The sequence below is a fragment of the Colossoma macropomum genome, unplaced genomic scaffold (genome assembly GCF_904425465.1).
Source record: "Colossoma macropomum unplaced genomic scaffold, Colossoma_macropomum, whole genome shotgun sequence".
Taxonomy (NCBI): domain Eukaryota; kingdom Metazoa; phylum Chordata; class Actinopteri; order Characiformes; family Serrasalmidae; genus Colossoma; species Colossoma macropomum.
In genome coordinates, this window is record NW_023494794.1 from 9,619,245 (window position 1) to 9,641,643 (window position 22,399).

General features: G+C 39.7%; 1 protein-coding gene across 1 annotated transcript; it reads left to right on the forward strand.

The window, feature by feature from the left end:
• The first annotated feature begins 1,425 nt into the window (after positions 1 to 1,425).
• On the forward strand, positions 1,426 to 7,305 carry LOC118814493 (tripartite motif-containing protein 16-like). Its single transcript, XM_036580121.1, has 6 exons — positions 1,426 to 2,061; positions 2,352 to 2,447; positions 4,938 to 5,171; positions 5,361 to 5,520; positions 5,707 to 5,763; positions 6,352 to 7,305. The coding sequence occupies exons 1-6, from the start codon at positions 1,477 to 1,479 to the stop codon at positions 6,885 to 6,887; spliced, it is 1,668 nt and encodes a 555-aa protein (XP_036436014.1). The 5' UTR covers positions 1,426 to 1,476; the 3' UTR covers positions 6,888 to 7,305.
• The last annotated feature ends 15,094 nt before the right edge of the window (positions 7,306 to 22,399 follow it).

Consider the following 22,399-nt stretch of genomic DNA (forward strand, 5'->3'; position numbering starts at 1 on the left):
AATGGCTTAAGAAAAACAAAATTAAGACTTTGGAGTGGCCTAGTCAGTCCTGACCTGAATCCGATTGAGATTCTGTGGCATGACCTTAAAAAAGGCAGTTCATGCTCGGAAACCCTCCAATGTGGCTGAATTACAGCAATTCTGCAAAGATGAGTGGCCAAAATTCCTCCACAGCGCTGTAAAAGACTCATTGCCAGTTATCGCAAACGCTTGATTGCAGTTGTTGCTGCTAAGGGTGGCCCAACCAGTTATTAGGTTTAGGGGGCAACCACTTTTTCACACAGGGCACTATAGGTTTGTATTTCTTTTTCCCTTAATAATAAAGATCTTCATTTCTAAACTGCATTTTGTGTTTACTTGTGTTATCTTTGTCTAATATTTAAATTTGTTTGGTGATCTGAAACATTTCAGTGTGACAAACATGCAAAAGAATAAGAAATCAGAAAGGGGGCAAACACTTTTTCACACCACTGTACATGATTTTAGCCTCTCTCACTGCTGCCATAACAGTACCCATGGTGCTCTGCATGGCCATGGGACGCTACAGTATATTCAAATGGTATTGGACATGTTCACCATATGGAGGCCTATAAGTCTTAACAGTGAGAGTTCCCTTTAATCATTTCCAGAATCATTTTATACTTGTTTTCAATTGGCCTCCATTCAAATTCCATCAATCTCAAACTCTAAAACATGCAGGTCTGCACTGAACATCTTGTAAAGCCAGTTTATTTATGAATAATAAAGTGTATGAAGTGTTTGTCTGTTAGCACAAATGCTACAGATGCTACCAGGTGGGTTTGAGCTGAAGTTTTACAGACAACAGTAACTAAGAAAGGTGGGATTTATCACAATTTGGTAACAGTCAATTTGGTAAATGTGCCAGTTTCTGTGAATCTTCAACACAAACTGAGAGAAATGTTGTAAATGAGGCTTCATGAATTAATGTTAATGTTTACAAGCATGTATCATGATATAAGTTGGTCGGGCTGCAAACAGTTATCTCAGAAATGTGAACATTTAGCCCAGTGAGTTAACAGGTACTGAGTGAGCTAATGTTAGATATATTTGCTCGCTGCTTCACTACCCAGTTAGCTAATTTTATACAGCACAGCTAGAACAATAGCCAAGTAAACTTTGATGAGCTAGAATTTATTTTTGTCTTTCAGCTGTTAAGGAAAATAAATAGTTTGGTTTAATCTGAGTTGGTAGTGTTTTTATTTGTCAGCTGTAAAGCTGCAATAATGAGGCAGAAAAATGAAGATCCACACTCTAACAAGCTGGACTGGGTTTAATCCAGTGGCTGATCTGAATCTAAAGCTTGTTTCTTCCCTCGTCCCCCTCCTCCTCTTTTTCTCCACCTCCTCTCTGTGACACCTTAACCAAAAGAAAACCAGGAAGTCCCTCCTACTCAGTTCAGAGAAAATGAAACTGATCTCAGAGAGCTGCTCTCTCTCAGACTAGAAGTGCAGGAAAATGGCCAGTATCTCAGTAGATCACGACCAGTTCAGCTGTCCAGTCTGTCTGGATCTGCTGAAGGATCCAGTGACCATCAACTGTGGACACAGTTTCTGTATGGTGTGTATTAATGGCTGCTGGGATCAGGAGGATCAGAGGGGGGTCTACAGCTGCCCCCAGTGCAGAGAGACCTTCACTCCAAGGCCTGTTCTACGCAGAAACAACGTAATGGCTGAAGTGGTGGAGAAACTGAAGAAGACAGAACTCCGAGCTGCTTCTCCTGCTCCCCGTTACGCTGGACCTGGAGATGTGGAGTGTGATTTCTGCACTGGGAGAAAACTCAAAGCCATCAAGTCCTGTCTGACGTGTCTGGCCTCCTTTTGTGAAACTCATCTTAAACCTCACTGTGAAGTTCCTGCATTGAAAAGGCACAAGCTGGTCAAAGCCTCCTCACAGCTACAGGAGAAGATCTGCTCTCAGCACGACAGACTGATCGAGATCTACTGTCGTACTGACCAAAGCTGCATCTGCTGTTTATGTACAATGGCAGAGCACAAAGGTCACGATACAGTCCCAGCTGTAACAGAGAGAACCGAGAAACAGGTCAGAACTAGAAATCATTTGGGTTCAGTTCAGGCTAATTGGGTTTGTAGTCTAGAATGAGCTGCATTAATCAGGTAAACAGTTTAAACTGATCTCTCAGTTCTTGAATTCAAGCAGTGAGTTTTCATAGAAACTGTGTGTAAGGTAGTTTTCAGTAAACAGGTCAGACTAGTCAGTGATCATGTGACCAGCCAACACCCGCCTTCCAGCCTAACTGTATAGAATGTTTACTTGTTTAACTTTGTAGCTCTTAATTTACAAAAAAAATCATAAAATGTATTTGTTCATAGAATCAGCTGAAGGAGATTCAGAGTAAATTCCAGCAGAGAATCCAGGAGAAACAGAAGAAGCAGCAGGAGCTGAAACAGGCTGTGAAGACTCTTAAGGTGAGAACTGAGCAGAGATTTGGTGTTTCAGAGCTCAGTCAGTCTCTCCTCCACAGTGTGGACAGTAAGTCATCTAGAATCACAGTAAGAGAGGAAATGATGGTTCAGTTTTAAAGGAACTGTTTGGTGAGAAATCAGATCTACAGTTTTCCTCTCACCACAAATATGATGGATTCACCAAGACATGTTTAGTGTTCAGAGTTTGGCTAATGTATCAGAAGGTAGCGTATACTGCACTCATTAGCATCGTCCAAACTGCAGAGCTAAACTGTCACAGACTTGCAGAGTCTTACAGAGTTCAGACTGCAGCAGAGGTCTTGGGGGTCCACTGGTAGAAGATCTGACCATGAAGTGACCTACATTTTGTATATTTATATATTGTGTTTTCACAGTATATTTTTTTAAGGTTTACGTCTGTAATATTACTAAGCAGAACTCATTTAACTTCATATCTGCATCAATGTAAATGATTTTTACACAGAGAAACTGAATCAAAGACACAGCAAGTTCGTCTAATAGCCTAACAGCCTGATAGGAATCTCATTTAGAATATGATGAAAACTTAGTAAAGAACATGGTCAAGTTATGGGGGGTGTCCTCTTGCTATTATGGATGGTGTGGGACCCCTTCAGCCCCCCCCCAGTTTAAATCAGATTTGTTTCTTCTATCTGAATTTTTACACTGACTGTTTAGTTTTCAAGTTGTAACCAAATCTGATATACATGGTCAGACTGGAGTCGCATTTGCTTGCTGTAGTACTGACGCACAGGTGCATATGCTGACAAGATAAGAGCAAAACTTAGCAAACCTAACAATGATGACTGTCTAGCAGAGCGACGAGGCTATAATTCACAACAGAATCTGTGTTTAAATCTGTTAAAAGCTTCTCCATGTTAAGCTGAATTTGCATCATAGACTTTGTTGTCGCCCATTCTGAGTGTGATAAACTGTCTCACTCTTAAAAAGTCACAAATCCAGAAATCTGATCGAATTAGATTTGATACGACCTACGAATGTGGCGCGAATCCGTTTGGGAAAAGTCAGATTTCATGTAGCTTTTTGCCGTTCAGACTGCAGGAAATCTGGGCTGCTCAAATCAGATATGCCAAAAAAATCATTTAGAGCTGCATGACTGAAAAAGGCCTAATAGACTCGCTTATGTGGTTTTTGGTAGAGCCCGACCGATACAGGGTTTTTTTTGTTTTTGAGGATTTAAAAATCTGATGTATTCGACATATTGGCCAAAATCGTTCTTTCTTTTTCAGAAATACACAACATAAACAAAGATCTTCCTAAACATTTGTTATGTGTAGTTATTTAGGAGTCCTCAACATGACAACATGACATAATGCAGTTAAAAATAAACTTGCAACTGTTGAATTTCACACTGTGGAGTTACGAACACAAATAAACGTCGTTTAAAGAATGTAATGATTAACTGGATTACATGCAGGAGCACCTGACCATGGCATAATCCAATTTTCCGGTTCCACCTTAAATGGTGCAGCAGTTACATTCTGGCCCCTGAGGCTGCGGCTGTAACTCCTGCACCATTTAAGGTAGAACAGGAAACATTTCAAACAATAAGCTGGCAAAAAAAAAGACATGTAAACAACTGTAATGTTAAACATGGGCTAATTGTGATGTTTGACTGACAGGACCAGCTTTCATGTTACTGCAGTAAAAGCAGACACGGCTGATATGAATGTTTCCAGGACGGGGATCATTTTATTATTATTTAAGTAATGTATTTCACATGACCAACATCAGCTTAACATGAATGTTGATAATGTTACTCTGTTTGACTCTGCTTGGTCAGTTGATGGTAGTGATTTGTAGCGTTATCAAAAGAGAAGTTGCAGATCGCCCTCTGATGGACAAACTATGCAATGACAACACTCATAACATGGTTGAATGATCTGTCTTTCACCTCTCCATTTCCTTTTTAATTGTCATATATTTGCCATTATGAACACAGATACCATTTTATCTACAAGTAGCTCATATCGGACAATAACTATCAGTCAGTCTCTTGATTTTGACAGTGCATTACACACTGTTACCTATAAACAGGGACAAATTAATGTCACATAGCATATCAGCCATTTTGAAGCCTGAATATACAGTGTGTATGTATATATATATATATATATATATATATATATATATATATATATATATACATACATATAGTGTCAGTAACGACAAGCATGTCTACTGTATATTATTTAACAACTTTGTGTGGTTTGTCAGCTGTGAGGATACGGACATGCAGCTTGCACCATGATAATAGAGATAAGCTTATATTACTTGATAACTGCATGTAAGGTAATTTAAGGAAAAACTCTTTATGTGTCTGTATGTGTGTATAGATTTTTCATATAGTTACTGAAAAATTCCTCTGATAAAAGTTGAGATGAATGACTGAATAATGCGGCTCAGTTTAAGAGGTGAAATGTTCCTCCACCTGGTGTGTTCTTGTCCTAACAGCGCTGTGCTCAGTCAGCAGTGGAGGACAGTGAGAGGATCTTTACTGAACTGATCCGCTCCATTGAGAAAAAGCGCTCTGAGGTAGCAGAGCTGATCAGAGCTCAGGAGGAGGCTGAACTGAGTGGAGCTGAAGAACTCCTGGAGAAACTGGAGCAGGAGATCGCTGATCTAAAGAGGAGACACACTGAGCTGGAGCAGCTTTCACACACAGAGGATCACATCCATTTCCTCCAGGTAACAATCACTGATCTACAGAGGAACCTGCTCCTCATCCAGCTTCTAAAACTCCTCTCAGCAAAAGTTCATTAAGGCAGCAGTAAATCTACCTGTCTGTGATCACAAGTCTGTCTTTAGTCTGATTGGAGCTCCTTCATTTCTCTTGTACTCCTTTATCTTTCTCCACTGTGTTTGTTCTCTCTGTAGAGTTTCCAGTCTCTCTGTGTCTCTTCTGGATCTGAGGACTCACCCAGCATCACTGTCCATCAGCACCTCTCATTTGATGGAGTGAGGAGATCTCTCTCTGATCTGAAGGAGCGACTAGAGGAGTTCTGCAGAGAGGAGTTCAGTAAAATCCCTCCACATGGTAAGAGGAGCTGTCCTGCTGTGGAACAGAAGGATGGAAATCTTAACACAGCAGAGAAAGACAAAATAATGTAGATTCCACTTTTAATATAACCATTTTTACTTTTTACTGCATGAAGTCTCTCTCATTCTATTCTATTCTATTCTATTGACTGTGTTGGTCTGTTGTGTGTTTGTGTCTCCACAGCTGCAGCAATTCAGATTTTATCCTCAGAACCAAAAACCAGAGAAGATTTTCTGCAGTGTGAGTAACAAACACACACACACACAGACACAGACACACAGACACACACTCACACACACACTCACACACTCACCCTCACACACTCACACGTTTGTCTTGCTATACATATGAGGACATCCATAGATTTCTATTGATTTTTGTGTATAGCTAAATAACACTACACCTAAACCTAACCTTAACCTCAGTATCCAACAGGATTTTTTCTGCTCTTTTACTTTTCAAATAAAAAAGTAATTTGGGTGAAAACAACACATGCTCAAGTGAGGACCAGCAAAATATCCTCACTTCAGGAAAAATTTCATATAATCCTATCATAGTGAGGACATGGGGTTCTCACAAGTATAGAACTACAAGAACACACACACACACACTCACACATTCTCACACACTCCCACACACACACATACACACACACACTCACACACACACACACTCACACACACTCACACAGAGATATTGTTTGTATTTTTTCTTGTTTGATCTGTTGTTCTTGGTGAACATTATACAGCATTTAAAATATTCAGTGTTGAGATGTTTAAGGATGAAAGGATTTAGGATTTCTTTCCTTTTTTCTTTTCTCTTTTTTAGATTTCTGTCAGCTGACTCTGGATCCCAACACAGCGTATCGTCACCTCAGTCTGTCTGAGAAGAACAGAGTGGTGACGTGGAGTAATAAAGACCAGTCATACTCTGACCATCCAGAGAGATTTGACTGCTGGTCTCAGGTGTTGTGTAAGGAGAGTGTGAGTGGACGCTGTTACTGGGAGGTTGAGTGGAGCAGTGGGAGAGGATGGTCTGTGTACATATCAGTCTCATATAAAGGGATCAGCAGGAAAGGAGGGGGTATTGATTGTGGGTTTGGATACAACAGTCAGTCCTGGAGTCTGCGGTGTTCTTCTTCTTCTCTCACTTTCCGGCACAACAACATTGAGACTGAGATCTCAGGACCATCATCCTCCAGAATAGGAGTGTATGTGGATCACAGTGCAGGAACTCTGTCCTTCTACAGCGTCTCTGACACAATGACCCTCCTACACACAGTCCACACCACATTCACTCAGCCGCTCTACGCTGGGTTTGGAGTTTATGGTGTTGGATCATCTGTGAGATTATGTGATAAATAATGATTTATCAGTTAAATTTGATGGTTATCTTATGAATAGATTCAGAATATTGCTTACACTGTTTTGTCAGTAGTGCGGTGGGTAGAGCTGTCGCCTCACAGCAAGACGAGTTTGATTCCCTGGCTGGGCGACCAGGTCCTCTCTGTGTGGAGTTTGTATGTTTTCCCCAAGAATCTGTGGGCTTCGATCCAAAGTCCAGCGGAGAACTGGAGATACTAAATTGCCCCTAGTTAGTAGAATCCTAGTAGTAGAATTCATATATATTCATGTGCACTACCACTCAAAAGTTTGGACACACCAACCTGCATACGCATTTTTCATCATTTTAAATACAATTTTATCTCATGCTTCAAAGCAAATTAAATCTGCAAGTTGTTTCTCACACACACACACACACACACACACACACACACACACACCCACACACACACACACACACACATATACATCTCTGTTGGTGGAACAAAACCTCACTTCTCCATTTTTCAGTTTTTGACATAGTTTGAAAATTCCTGTTGTCCTTTACTTTATGGGTGAACTTCATGATGAATGGACCAAAAGAAATGACCCAGAATTACTCAGAAAAAAGGTCTGGTTCCATTGACGTACATTAAAAGTAAAGTATGTTTTTTCTTCTCCTGTAAAATTACCATTTTGGAGATACAAGGTTTTGCTCTGACAGCAGCGACACTGCATCAAGGTAAAGGGGGGCTTTCTAACCAGATCTAAAACAGAAGATAGTTTGATTTGTTTAACTCTGTTTTGGTCTCTGTATAATTCTATGTGTAATATTTCATACTTTTGCTGTCAATGTTGGTGTTGTTGTGACTCACTGGCTCTGGCTCAGAGAGACCCTGGAGGCGTGGCTACACAGACGGCCACCCACAAAGGCTCATGGTAGGAACCCCCCTGGAAAAAAAGGTAAACTACACACAAGTGGAAACATCGATGAAAAGGCAGGGCTAAATGTGACATCACTTTTTACACTTTAAGCACAGTTAATAGATGTCTTATAAGTTACTGTCATTAATAAGTGTTACCAGAGCATTTATCTGACATGGGTTTAACAGCTTGTGAATGTATACTGAAGAAATATTGAACATCAGTGTGGTCCTGTGTTGTGTGCTAGTATCTTTCACCCCACAAACTGCAGCGTCTGTGACGATCCTCACTCTACAAAGAGCTTTTTATCCCCCACAGCCTACAAACTGCACAGGGCTCATGGTCTTTTCCCCTCATTATCTAATGAACTGGATTAGGTGACCCAACACTGTAAACAACACAATGATCTGAATGACCACCAGGTCAAAGTGTGTTTGAGGGTCTGTGATCTGTTCATCTTTAACTCTACAAACACTTCAAGTGTTTAAACTTCTGATCATTTACAGAGTTTATTTCCAGAATGATTGTGTAGTTTTTGTAATATTTCTGTAAATTAAATGTACATTTAGTGTGTTTCTGTACACAAACAGACCTGAGAACATTGTGATCGTCTTTTATTTAAAATACATGACTTTTACAGGAAGACTCATATATATTAGTGGTTTAGCACCCTCTAGTGGTGAATGATGTTTACTGCACTCTTGAAGCTAATCAGGTAAAAAATAAAAGCCTTTTTCATTTATTTGTACTTACTAAAGAATATCTTTATCTGAAATAAAGATGTATGAGACAGTATGGAAGAGCTGGGTTCTGATTAAAGGAATGAAAACAGCACATCTAAATGAATTTGAGGAAATGTGTCAAATTGTGCAGCATCAGAAAACCTGCATGGTTCGCTCGTAACAGTGTGTAGAGGCTTATTCAGAGCCAAACAGCAGACAAACGTTTTTCAACATGTTATTAGTAATATTATTAAAAAAAAATGTGCCAAGTATGTTTGTTTTATTTACAAATAACTTACCCATAGCCCATAATTTAGCCGTGTGGTTTAGCTGTAAAACCTTTACATAAAGTCATTTAAATAAACTCATATGAAAGTCAATATTTATTATACACGAATGAAGAATATCTTACTTTTCATTTTTGAGAGAATGACAGTCTATTAGTGCTCTGTGCCCAGCAGCACACATGCTAACAACACCTGTTCACACCAAAAGCAAGGCATGTAACTTTTAAGCAGCTACAGGCCTGTCTCACAGTGGCTGATATTAATGTTCATGAACCCTCCATCAGGAGAACACTGAACAACAGTGGTGTACATGGCAGGACTGCAATGAGAAAGCCACTGCTCTCCAAAAAGAACATTGCTGCCCGTCTGCAGTTTTACATGGACAAGCAAGATCACATGGATGAGCCAGGAGGCTATTGGAACAATGTTTTGTGGACAGATGAGACCAAAATAGATCTTTTTGGTGTAAATGAGAAGCGTTATGTTTAGATAAAGGAAAACACTACATTCCAGCATATAAACCTTATCCCGCCTGTGAAACACGGTGGTGGTAGTATCATGGTTTGGGCCTGTTTTGCTGCATCTGACTAATCAACAGTTACCGGAAACGTTCAGTTACAGTTATTTCTATACAAATGGGTCACACCAGATACTGAAAGCAAAGGTTCACATATTTTTGCCACTAGCAAATCTGTAATATTGGATCATTTTCCTCAATAAATAAATGACCAGGTCTAATATTTTTGTCTCATTTGTTTAATTTGGTTCTCTTTATCTACTATTAGGACTTGTGTGACAATCTGATGAAGTTTTAGGACAAATTTGTGCAGAAATATAGAAAATTCTAAAGGGTTCACAAACTTTCAAGCACCACTGTTCATCATTAACCACCAAAACAGAGCTCAGTCAGCTGGAGCTTAAATGAAGCCACATTACTCACAGCAGTTCAGTCTGAAAGGAGGACTTAAGGAGGAGCTTACAATATTACTGCTATTCATTCGCCTTTCTGACTGCAAGGGATCATGGGACCCATCATATACAATGCAATAAAAATGTCAGTATTGTTGGATTATTGTTTGTGCAAGATCGGCAAGTTATGGAAATTAAAAACACATACAAATCAAATAATTTAGTTATTTCATTGAAATTCCTAACAGTGTACTTTCCAGGCATTTCTTAGATGTTTGACAGGGAACTTCGTAGCGGTAATAAAATAAACACGTTCGTTTAAAAGATGACAGCGCCATCTAGCAACAGCATAAACACTTTTCCGCAAATATCTGTCTGTGATGCTAAAAGAATGAACTGACAGAACAGAATAAGCTTTCACATTTTTCTGTGATGGAGAAAACAAGTCTGCCGTTGTAGTTACAGAAAGTGGATGTATAATTTTGAACATATGGACTGTTTAACCCTATTGAAGTACATGTGTATGAATTATGTCATTATGCTGTAGCTTGCTTGAGAACTGAAGTGATTGCTAGTTAGCAAGCTAGTTTATTAGCCATGCCAGCTAGTGTAAGATTAACAGTAAGCCGTCTGGACTGGGCTGCACCAGGTTTGCGTAAGTTTATATAAGTCTTTACTGTGTCTACTTAGTTTCAAACTATCATATTATTAAATCTGGTTGCGCCACAAATCCGTAAATCTTGTCTTAACTAATGCATCCGTCACTTTAACATGACGATAACGTTCAGAACCAATCAGTGAACCCGCTGCCATGGAAACACAATGGCAGTTGGCTCTGACTTCTCCATGGAAAAATATCCAGCGTCGAAGAGAACAGTGTGTACAGGTTAAACTGAATAAAGCTAATTATCTGTCTGATTATTCTTTAATATTTCACTGAGAAAACCAAATATGCAGGTTTTAACTGGACAGTTTCTGGCTGACCGACACAACAGCAGATCAGTTTATCCATTTGAGCAGCTGAGCTGGAGCTGTAGGTGTTTCGCTTCGTGCTCTGACTTTAAACCAGGCCGATGATTAGAGCTGTAAGTAAAATTACAGCATATAGGGGTTTGAATTTTTAGCTAAGTTAACCAAATCATAATTTTGGTCTTTTGTGCTTTCTATATGGGCTCTGATGGTTTCCTCAAAACTTGCTAAGGGAGGTGTAAATATTGAGTAACTGCTGAGCTCACCGGTAAAACTAGTTTGGGGTAGAAACTGTTCTGATTAAGTAGAGTGTAAACCTGAACTTAGTAAACCAGTTTATGTTTGAATTTACGCAGAGCTGGTGCATCCGGCCACTGTGGACAAGTAGACTGAATGAACTACTGAGTTAACTACTGAGTTAACCAGCTCACAGGCTCTGAGCTCTGAACTTTCCCCTTCTGCCCTTTGGCCCTGCAGTTCCTTGCTCTGATATGCAAATAAACTGTGTAGTTTCATGCATTTCTCTGCTTCTTGGTCCTGTGTTTTGTACCATGCATCCTTTCACAGTCCCACACCCCACCCTCTCTTTCTTTTTTTTTTCTTTCTTAGTTTTATTTGTTTTCAAATCACTAAATGAATCTGCCCCCGTCTTGTAAAGGAGATCTGCTCCAACCTTATCCTTTCTACAGAGCCCTGAGGTCATCAGATCAGTTGCTACTGGCTGTGCCACAATCTCAGCTGAAACTCAAAGGTGACCAGGCCTTTGCTGTCGCAGCTCCGAGTCTGAGGAACAGTCTACCTCTGGACATTAGGACTGCACCCTCTACTGATGCTTGTAGATCTACATTAAAAAGCTATTTTTATGGTTAGCTTTGATTGTACTGGATCTTGTTTTGTTATAGACTTTGTTGTCTTTTACTGGTGTTTTAAACTTGCCCTGCTTACACAGCACTTTGGGTTAAAATGTGCTTTATAAATAAATACCTACTTACTTAGTTACTCATTCACTTATTTACTCTCTCCAGCCTTCATGGTTTACCTTTCCCAGTTATTGTCATTACGCTTTGTTTTGGGGTGTGTGATTGGCTGATGGCCATGCCAGAAACATTTCTAGGTATGTGCACTCCAGTACTTGTCCTGGGTGGTCTCTATTCACACTACATTAGAAACGTGACAACTTTAATGCAGCTTCTCTTTCTCGCTCTCTCAGCGTCCCACTGAGAATTGTCCCATTCCTACCGATGGCCAGTCCATCCCTGGCTGTGAGCTGGTGGGTCTGGACATTGTCCACACCCAGTGACACATAAGTCGTTAATAAAATGAACAAGCTGTACTGACTTGCATTACACACACACACACACACACACACACACACACACACACACACACACACACCTACACAGCGGTTTGAGCAAGAACAGCACTAAACTGCAACGGTTCCTCAGGGCCATGACTGGGACAGAGTGATACATAAGTCACCATTCCACTTCAATGAGCATGCTTGCATCCCTAATTCAGAAGTCCTAAGTCTCCAGTATGCCAGTCTAGTGACATGTTCACAGTCTGGGGTCATCAGCAGGACGGACCCAGAGAAGTCTAGCTGCAGTGCTGAGGGATTACAGCTGACTTCACGCAATACAAGCCCACTGGTGGGGGGGTTGGGGGGTGGTGGGGGGGGCAGAGGGGTTCAGATTCAGATGGGGGAGGCCATAACTTTTAACCACACTTAGAACATGGTACTCAAGGGTTTTCCTTTCATTAAGGCGCATAGCGTCGCATGTCTGAATGACAAAACACCCACAATAATAATGAGATCCTATCTGGTTATTAGGACTTTCTATCTCATATAAGTTATTACTGACTACTGTTATATTCTCACTAAAGCCTGAAGTGAACATTGTTATAATAGTTTACACTGCCAGAAATAAAGATACTGTACAGGCGTATTTTGTTCAAGATATAAACAATATAAATGTACCCTCAAAGGTACGTCAATGGTGTGAAGGTCCAACAGTGTGCTTTAAATTAGGCTTAAAGGCACACTAGCTTCACTTTCCTAGCAAACGCTCATATTCATAACTTAATGTAATGTTTTAAAAGGGCTCAAGAAAGTGTGTAATGGAATACAACCTAATAAAAAATGTAGTTTCAGTGGAATATGGTACAATATGTTCCCTAACTAAGTGTACTGAAGGTGTACGCTTGAGGACACCACCCCAGTGATGTGAGGGGTACCACCCCAGTGACAGTTTGGCCACGTCCAGAAACTCTTGCTACTGCTCCTCTTCTACCCTGGAAGAAGATGGAATTTACACTAGAAAAGGAATGAAACTGTCACTGGGGCAGTGCCTCTCTTGTCACTGGGGTGGTACCTTTAAGTGTACATCTCAGTACTTTAGTCAGGGAACATAAGTTGTATTGAGTCTATGAAAATGTACAAATCCGTTCTTTTCACCTGGAAAACTTATTTAAGGTACACAACTGGACCTTAAAACCACTGTTGTACCTTTAAGGGAACATTTACATTGTTTGTAGCTTGATGAACGAAAAACGGACCAGCACTGTACCTTTATTTCTAACGGTGAACCCAGAGAATACATAAACTCAAATACAGTATTTAAAGTATAATTGGATTGCTCCGTGTTTTTCCTTTCTCGCTGGTTGTGCGTGCAGTGATGTCACTCTATCATCTGTAAACGCATTACTGGACAGCATACATTGATGTATCCTCGGCTGGCCAGTATTTAGACAGCTGGTGAGATGACATCATGAAATCAGTTTTCTGGGTCACAGAGGAGAGGAAGAGGAGGAGGAGCACTGGTGGTAAAAAGCAGTAACGTTTATGGTTTCTGGACGCAGCCCTTTGTACCTTTATTGCTGAGGGTGTAGTGACTAATCATTTTGGAGTCATGTTACAACCATCAGCTCTTCCACTGCTACATTTATCATCCCTGTGATAATGTTCACTCACAGCTACTTCTTCACCAGCCAACACAACTTCTCCTATGACCGACACGTACAACACTGATGCCTGATTGGTTGTGCATCAAGGGTGCCACATTCCGGCCCAATTAGCACCTTGAGTTTGATTTCAAAGCCTGCATTCTGGGAAAAAATCTAGCTTGCTGGCTGAATCGAGTTTTCTGGTTAGGTCATTGATCAGTAGTTCCTTTTAATAAAAATTATATTAAATATGTTCATACTTCAAGGTGAGAGTTGATCAGACTAGCAGGCCAGAGTTCCACATGTGTAATGACTAAAGCTGGGCCTACACTACATGATTTTTTGCCCAATTTTAACCAGGATTTTCCCCTTGTGACAAATTCTTATAATCTGAAGTAATTTTCCAGGTTGGGAACTCGATCAGAAGCGACTGATGGTGCGGATAACCTGGTAGTGTGAGAGGAGAAATGGGTAAATCATTAGCCCTCCAATCAAACTCTGAAGTGAAGGCTCTCAGATATTATCAGACATGTTTGATATTTATGACTCAGAACGTTAACCTGCAGTCCTGCAGTGTAAGAAGGTCAGAGATTCACTCAACGAGTGATTCAAACAATAGCCAATCAGAGAGCTAGAAAAGTGGAGAAGAGATTTGCAGTCACGGTGCCTGAACAGCAGAGTGGAGACAGAGGAGCTGCAGGTAAAACACAGTCAAATATAAGCCGATATCATGTTTATAATGTTTGGATCCAGATGTCAATTCACTTTACGATGTCAAGTCAGCTGCGAGTTTGTAGTGAAATGTTTCTCCAGCTCTCACTGTGTCAGCGTTTCTCCCCACATATTAATCCCCCGTTTGCACTTTCGCTGCGCTTAAAAGCTCAAACATGTTCGGCCCAGTAAGTTTAGCTTGCTTTGTGTCATGTGATCTCTAAGGAGATCCAGGATTGTGAGTTCTACCAGAAAGACTCCAGAGACGAACGTGAAAGAAGAAGAAATATTTTAATCTCAAACAAGAATGAACATTGGTGGGGCTTTCCAGCGAAACCTCACAGAGTAGAGAGGCCTGGAAAAAACCACCAAGGTTGCTATTTTTCTGTTGGACAGGTAATTATCTGGTTTCTTCTGTCTATTAGTGAATTCATTATTTTCCTTAATTATGTAGCCAATGTAGCTAGCTACCTATGTAGCTACACCTACAGCTTGGCTAACAAAGCTAATGTTAGCCAAGCTGTTGGTGTAAACTAGCTAGCTATGTTTATCTTGTATGTAGTGTATGTTTGACAATGTCTGCATTTTAGTCAGGCCAGTGCATTCATGTGTTTTGGGGGAGTGGCTTTGGGAAGAGGGCTAAAAGTAGGGGGTAGGATTTTTTAACAACTAGTTTACACTTCCTGATTTCTACTAAATTACCTAATCCAGCTTTAACTGACCGACTCAGGGAAACTTCCCACACTAATCCCGAGGCCTGCAGTGTGACAAGAAATTGGCATGTTGAAAACAGAAAACAGATTGTATGCATGCGCTCAAGCTTTCGACATGTAACTTAAGCTATATGTTTAGTTTAAGCTCTAAGTTTAGTTTACCACTGACCTCTTACACACCCCCAACCACTGCTATACCTACACACACCATGAGAATCCCCCAAATTCTCTCATTAAGTGTTTAGACTGAGGTTGCCTGCTCATCCAAAGGCCAAGGGTATTATTAGCATCCACAGCTCGCACATGCACTACTCTTACAGCACTCGCAGCATGCCCCCTGCACACGTGCACACATTTAAGCCTTCATACAGATTCCATGCAAGGCGACCTCAAGACAGGCCTGAGCCTTACATCCACTTCCCAGTCCGGGAACTCTGAGTGGCAATGGATCCGGAAGGTTGAGGTGGTCCCACAACAACTAACAAAAAAGGGGGACTAGACACACAACGTTTAATATATGAGTAGTTAATAAATTGATGTCAGTGGTGTTGCTCAGTGTTATTAAGCTCAGCAGTTGTGGCACATTTGCAAGTGATAAACAGCGTCAGTGTTGATTTTATTACTGTTTCTGTTAACTGTGTGTCCAAACAGGAGTTAAAAGTGAAAGTGTATATTTGCTACACTACAAAGTGACACATCATGCTATTTTTTTAGTTTTTATTTAACTCTCTGGGGTTCACAAACTCTCCTGCACATCAAGTTCAATGTTTCTATGTATGTTTCTCTATCTTTGCGATAATACGCGCAGGAATACAGTTTGAGCATTTCCTGAATCTGTAGAGTCGCCCTTTCCATTCCATCGTATTGTGAGATTGTACATCAAGTTAAGTCAACTCAACTCAACTCAACTCAACTCAACTCAAGTCAATGTTTATTTATATACCGCTTTTTACAACAGAGGTTGCCACAAAGCAGCTTTCCAGAAAAAAAATCAGGGTCCGAGCCCCCATGAGCGTCACCAATAGTCACAGTGGTAAGGAAAAACTCCCTAAGAGCAAGAAGAAGAAACCTTGAGAGGAACCAAGACTCAAAAGGGGAACCCATCTTTCCCTGTTTGACACTGGAGAGCAAACAATTCTCAGAGAATAAGGTTTGACCATCAGTATAAGATACGAAAAAGGGAAAAAAAAAAAGAAAAAAGTTGGTGGATTCATGTGTCCATCTACATTTTGTGCAAAACTGACCAATGGACACTCAGGAAATCACTAAGGACTGACCCATCACACTAGAAACCCTTCATTCTTTATTCAGTTGACATTGGAGACACATGTAAAACGGTGTCCAAAGAGTTTAGAGCCGCTGAAATTGCTGCAGCAGAGTTTGAAAGTAGTGACGAAGATAACGGATCATTTTGATATGAAACATATCGTGTTATATGGAAGAGCCTTTAAAGGTGAATTTAAGACGACATGTAAAAGTCAGCTATATCAGGTTGGTTGTAGACAATATTATTAATATTTTTAGAAATATGTCCATACAGATCCTCACATGAATGTATTTAACATGTGAATAATGTGCCAGTTCCACTAAAATAGGGGCCATATCCACTCTGAGAGCTGCCTGATCTGAAGCCAGCTTGTTCCAGCACAGATTAAGCCCTGTTGTTTGTGCAGAAGTACTAAATGAGATGAAACCAATTCCACTACAAGTTGTGTGAAAGGTTTTGAGAGCTGCCACCTTTGATAGAGAGCAGTCATTTTGCTGAAATGCAAAACGACCAATCACAGACTATGTTGTTCTCTTTATATCACCATGTTTGTTAAATCAGTTAAATATGTTGCTAATATACACAATAGTATTCAGCATAGATACAAATGCCACAGAGACTATTTAAGAGCCGATACGCTTCAAAGTCAGTGCAGACAATTCAAACAGAAGGTCCTGTTCTCTTCTAAGCAGGTCAGCATGTACATCAGAGTTGATACCGGTCAGGTTGTTTTCAACACCATCTTAACGAGTCCAGTTACATCAGATGGGACATGAAACTGAACCAAGACATGTGATCAAGTATTTAGTGTGATCAAGATCATAAGTGGTACGGTATGTTATTGTTGAAAAATCAGTGCATTTTGTTATTGATATACTGTATGAGTGAAAAAAATTACACTAAAAAACGCTGGGTTTAAAATAAACCAATTTGGGTTATATCTATAACCGAATGCTGGGTCAACACCTGCACTTGGGTGTAATATGATAACACAAATAAGTACCTTTCCAAAAAACAACTTGAGTGGAAGTACAAAAATATCAGGTCAAAAAACTGCCACAAGTGATGTCACAATGCACATGTCTCACAGAGACACTCTTACACGGCACATACAGACCCACATGCGTAATGGATAAATAATGGATTGAACTGCATTTAAGGTAGCACTGAATTTCAGGTGGCAGTAAATTTAAAGTGGCACAGGATTTACTGTATCAGTAAATTTAAGGCGGCACAGGATTTAATGTACCAGTAGATTTAAGGTGGCACAGGATTTAATGTATCAGTAAATTTAAGGTGGCAGTGAATTTAAAGTGGCACTGGATTTAATGTATCAGTAAATTTTAAGGCGGCACTGGATTTAATGTATCACTAAAATGAACGCGGCAGTGAATTTAAGGTGGCACCGGATTGAATGTATCTTTAAATTTAAGGTGGCAGTGCATTTAAGGTATCAATGAATTTAAGGTGACAGTGTATTTAAGGTGGTACCATCAACAGTCCAACACCATTTTAACGTTTTAACGTAATTAGCTGGCTTTTTCAAGCCAACTTATAGTTCGTTCATGAACTTTCCCTTTCTAGTTATTACGTATTTTTTTAATTCTCTCTGCGTTTAATTCACAATGAAAGGTAAGACATGATCCTTACTACTTTCGTTCTTTCTCCCACCCTCTGTCTTTCTGTCTCTCTGTATGTATGTCTGTCTGTCTGTCTCTATGTTCCTCCTCCTCTGTGGGTTGTGTAAGTGTCCTTTGGTATCATGTGGCAGGAGTAACAGTGCTGGTGGCGTCTATACAGTCTAATTCAGGCAGAGAAGACCCCCACATACACACCCAGCTCACATTAGCCAGTGTTATGTAACACACACACAGTTCAGATGCTGTGTCACACACTCGCGTAATGTAGAAATCTTACGCAGTCAGAAGAAAAGCGAGTGAGGGTCTTTCTGCACTGCTTTGCCATCTTTATCCAACACAGTTATAAAGATTACAGTGATTCTGCTCAAGAGCAGGAACTGTAGATGCTATATGTAACACTGTACACTGCAAGTGTAGTGATTGTACAGTAGTGGGTAAAATTCTGACACCATCCTCCTTTTATTTTTATTATTATTATTATTATTATTATTATTATTATTATTATTATCTCCACTCCAAATGGAAATTAAGTACAACTCAGTGTTCTTTCAGCACCAGGAAAAAAACAGCAACATATATTTAACCGAACTTTGCACAGAAGCCCCAACAAATAATAATAATAATAATAATAATAATAATAATAATAATAGTATTAAGTGTGTCCACTCTTTATTACAGCTTCCGTTCTTTTCAGGAGACTCACTTTCGGTTTCTGCAGGGATGTTTTTCCACACTTCCAAAGTTCAGTCTTAGGAGTTGGTTTTGCATTTTCTGTTTCTCAAATAATATCCTGTAAAAATGAATAACTCATATTTAATGTCTGCTTTGAATGGAAACTTAGTCAATTTGCACAGTATTGTATGTTAAAACGTGGTGAATCAGGTAAGAGGTTATGGGAAGGGAGGAGAGAGAGAGTGAGGGAAAGAGAGTGAGAGAGAGAGGTGGGTGGTGTGAAAGTGCTGAGGGTGGGACAGTGACTAATTTAGCAGGCTGTAGGAGAGGGACATGAGGAGAACAGCTGTGTGTTTGAGTTAGAGAGCGTATCATCGCCAGCGAACAACTCAGAAATGGTGACTTAATAGAGGAAGACAAACACGTTCTTAACATCGGTTACATCTGCTGTTCAAACTCTGTTTTACATACCGTTAAACATCAGACTGAACCTGTTAAACTGAGGCTGTTACTGCAGTTATTCGTTATGACTTATTAATCAGTAAATAATAAAAATTATTCAGCATCTGCTGTGAATGATTCAGTAGTTACTATGATTTATACTATAACCACTATGAATGATTTCAGTATCTAATATGAATAATTTAGTAACCATTCTGATTCATTATCGAACGTGAATGAATCAGTATCTGCTATAAATTATTCAGTAACTGATATGAATGATTCAGTAACCACTATGAATGATTCAGTATCTACTATGAATAATTCAGCGCCGCTACGGATGATTCAGTAATCACTTCGAATGATTCAGTAACCACTATTAATGATTCAGTATCTAATATGAATGATTCAGTAACCACTATGTATGATTCAGAAACCACTATGAATGATTCAGTATCTAATTTGAATAATTTAGTAAGCACTAAAAATTATTCACTAATCACTATGAATGATTCAGTATCTAATATGAATGATTCAGTAACCACTATTATTGATTCAGTATCTAATATGAATGATTCAGTAACCACTATGAATTATTCAGTATCTACTATGAACGACTCAGTCTCTACTACAAATTATTCAGTATCTATTGTGAATTATTTGGTGACTACCATAATTTAGTAACTACTAGGAATCAGGGTATAATTTATATAACTTTCATAATTTATTAATGAGTCTATGTAAGCGTGTTACAGAATGAGACCTGACAAAATCGATTATTTTCACGTAAGAAGATGAAGAGAAAAGGGACCTGGCGCTTCACAAATGTATGAATGTGAGAGTGAGAGACGGAGAAAGGTGAGCCGTGACAGGTGTGTTGGTTCGGTGGATACTGGAGGTTGCCATGGCAGCTACAACAGTGCCAGTTGGCCACCCCTTCGCCTGGTGCACTGACGCAAGTGCGACCCCCCTCCACCCACTTTTCCGTCTCTCTGTCTCGCTCTAAATAGACCACAGCTTTTAACAGGGAGCCAAACTTTGGAGCCAAAATGAAAACTAAAAACCACTATAAAAGGGATTTGTGGTGCCAAATTCAAATCCTTAAATTGCAGATTTATTATTTAGTTATTACTCTTAAGACCTGATATTATGTTAAACAATTACATTATTAAGTGCCGTCAAGTCGATTCCAACTTCTGGCGACCACATGAATAGAGTCTCCCCAGAATATCCTGTCTTTTGTTTGGGTCTTCAGGCTTCTGAATGGCTGGTTCATGATTCTACCCACCATCCATGCTGATCTTGCTGCTGGTTGTCCTTTTTTCTCCTTTAGCTTTCACCTGTTAAAAGCATAACCATCTTTTCCAGTGAACTGGTCCATAATATGTTCAAAACATGAGCATCTATCCAGCTTTCCCTAAGATGTCCCTAAAAAACTGCAAACTATAGTCTAGTCTAGGGGTCAGCAACTCAAATGTTAAGAAGAGCCATTTTGTCCTTTCAACAAAAATCAAATAAATCAAACCACCTTGGGAGCCACAACATTTTATGTCCATTTTAACATCTTGGCTGTAAATATGCCTCAGTATGTGCTAATATAGTAATACAGGCTAAAAAATATGATATAAACAAAAACACAGACTTACTTTGCTCTGCTTTAAGTTTTAGCTCAGCTATTGCCAGTTTTCTTGCATCTCTGGCAGGAACTTTTCCATAAATGTAGAACTTGTAAAATATCTCTCAACATTCGACTTCTTACGAGGCTGAAGTCGCTTCTCATTCACCAGCTTCTTTTTCCAACCTTCCCATTCCACCTTAAATGGTGCCTGAGGTGCCAGAATGTAACTGCTGCACTATTTAAGGTGGAACAGGAAAATTCGAGCGAGAAGCTGACTTCACCTTCGCAACTTTTTAGTGTTTGACAGTTTCTCTTTGCAGATTAAACATATCAATATACCTGCTGGAGTGTCTACAAATGCAAAGAAGTCTGTCCATTTGTCTCTAAATTATCAATGTTCATCTTAAATCTTTCTCTTTGCTTTTTCGTTAGCTACTAGCTAGGTGAGATTGTTGTCTGCATTGCTATGTTGACAGCAGTCGGTGCAACAACCTTCAGGGTTAAAGGGTGAAATAGCAGCTATAGCCTACTTTAACTCCAGCGTTTAAGGCCACTAATTGTTAAAACTGTGTTATAATGATCAGCAGAGCTTTATTTTACTGCAAAGGGGGATTATTTTATTTTACCTAAAAATCTAATTTTGCTGTGGAGCCGCAACAGGGCAGTTAAAGAGTCGTTTCTGACCCTGGACTAGATGGTTATGTTCATTACAAAATTTCATTTACAGATCTTGTTCTGCTGAGTGCCAGTCTGTGCTATATTTCTTCGCTGCTTCGCTGCCTTTGTTGTTAACAATTGATTCAAGTTGGCAAAAGCTGTCCACAACCTCTACATCTTCCCCATCAGTGGTAAAGTTAGCATTCTTTCCCGTTTTCAAAAACAAAATCCCATGTTTTTACTCTGTCCTTAAATTTCCTAATAAGGACCTTCAGGTCTCCACTCAGCTTTCCCTTACAAGTGTTGTGTCATCTGCATATTGAAGATTATAGAGGTTTCGTCCACCAATCTTGTCTAACTCCTTTGCTGAAGTGGAACCAGCCTGTTGGTCTATTTCTTGTCATGGCGGTGGCTTGGTGATCCGAGATTTCTCATTAGAAGAACAATTAGAATAAATTTACGTGATGGTCACAGTCAAAAGCTTTGCTTTAGTCAGTGATTTTCTTCTTGAATTCCTTGGCTCTTCTTTCACTGTAACACCACAATTAAGAAGCTATGAATGTTTCTATGAGGTAAAACTGGATTGTGGACCCAAATGCCCAGCAGTTCATGTAAAACATCTGAATGGTTGAGTGTCTATAGGTTTTAGGAATCATTCATAATTTACATGGAGAGCTTGGGAAAAGTAATCAGACCCTTTCTTATCAGCTCCTCCTTTAGTTCAAGAGCATGCGAGATTTAAATCGCTCAGTAAAGACAGCATGAGAAATGGTTGTAAAGAGTGGGTGAACAGTGAAGCATTTTCAGTGGAGATGGTGGATTCAGATGACCAAGGCAACTTTGGGTGTCACATGACATTAAGCCAAAGGGGGTGCAAAGGGAACATGGACGTGTTACAGTAAAGTAGGGGGTGTGTAAACACCAACATGAGCTGTGTTGCACACAATTACAATTATCTTTTGTTACTTTTAGGTACAGAAAATGGAACTGAACACTACAAGCAAGCAAAAGGAATCAGACGATCCTTCAAAACCTTCAATACTGAGCCATAAAACTGAACTACGAGCTGTATCTCAATCTC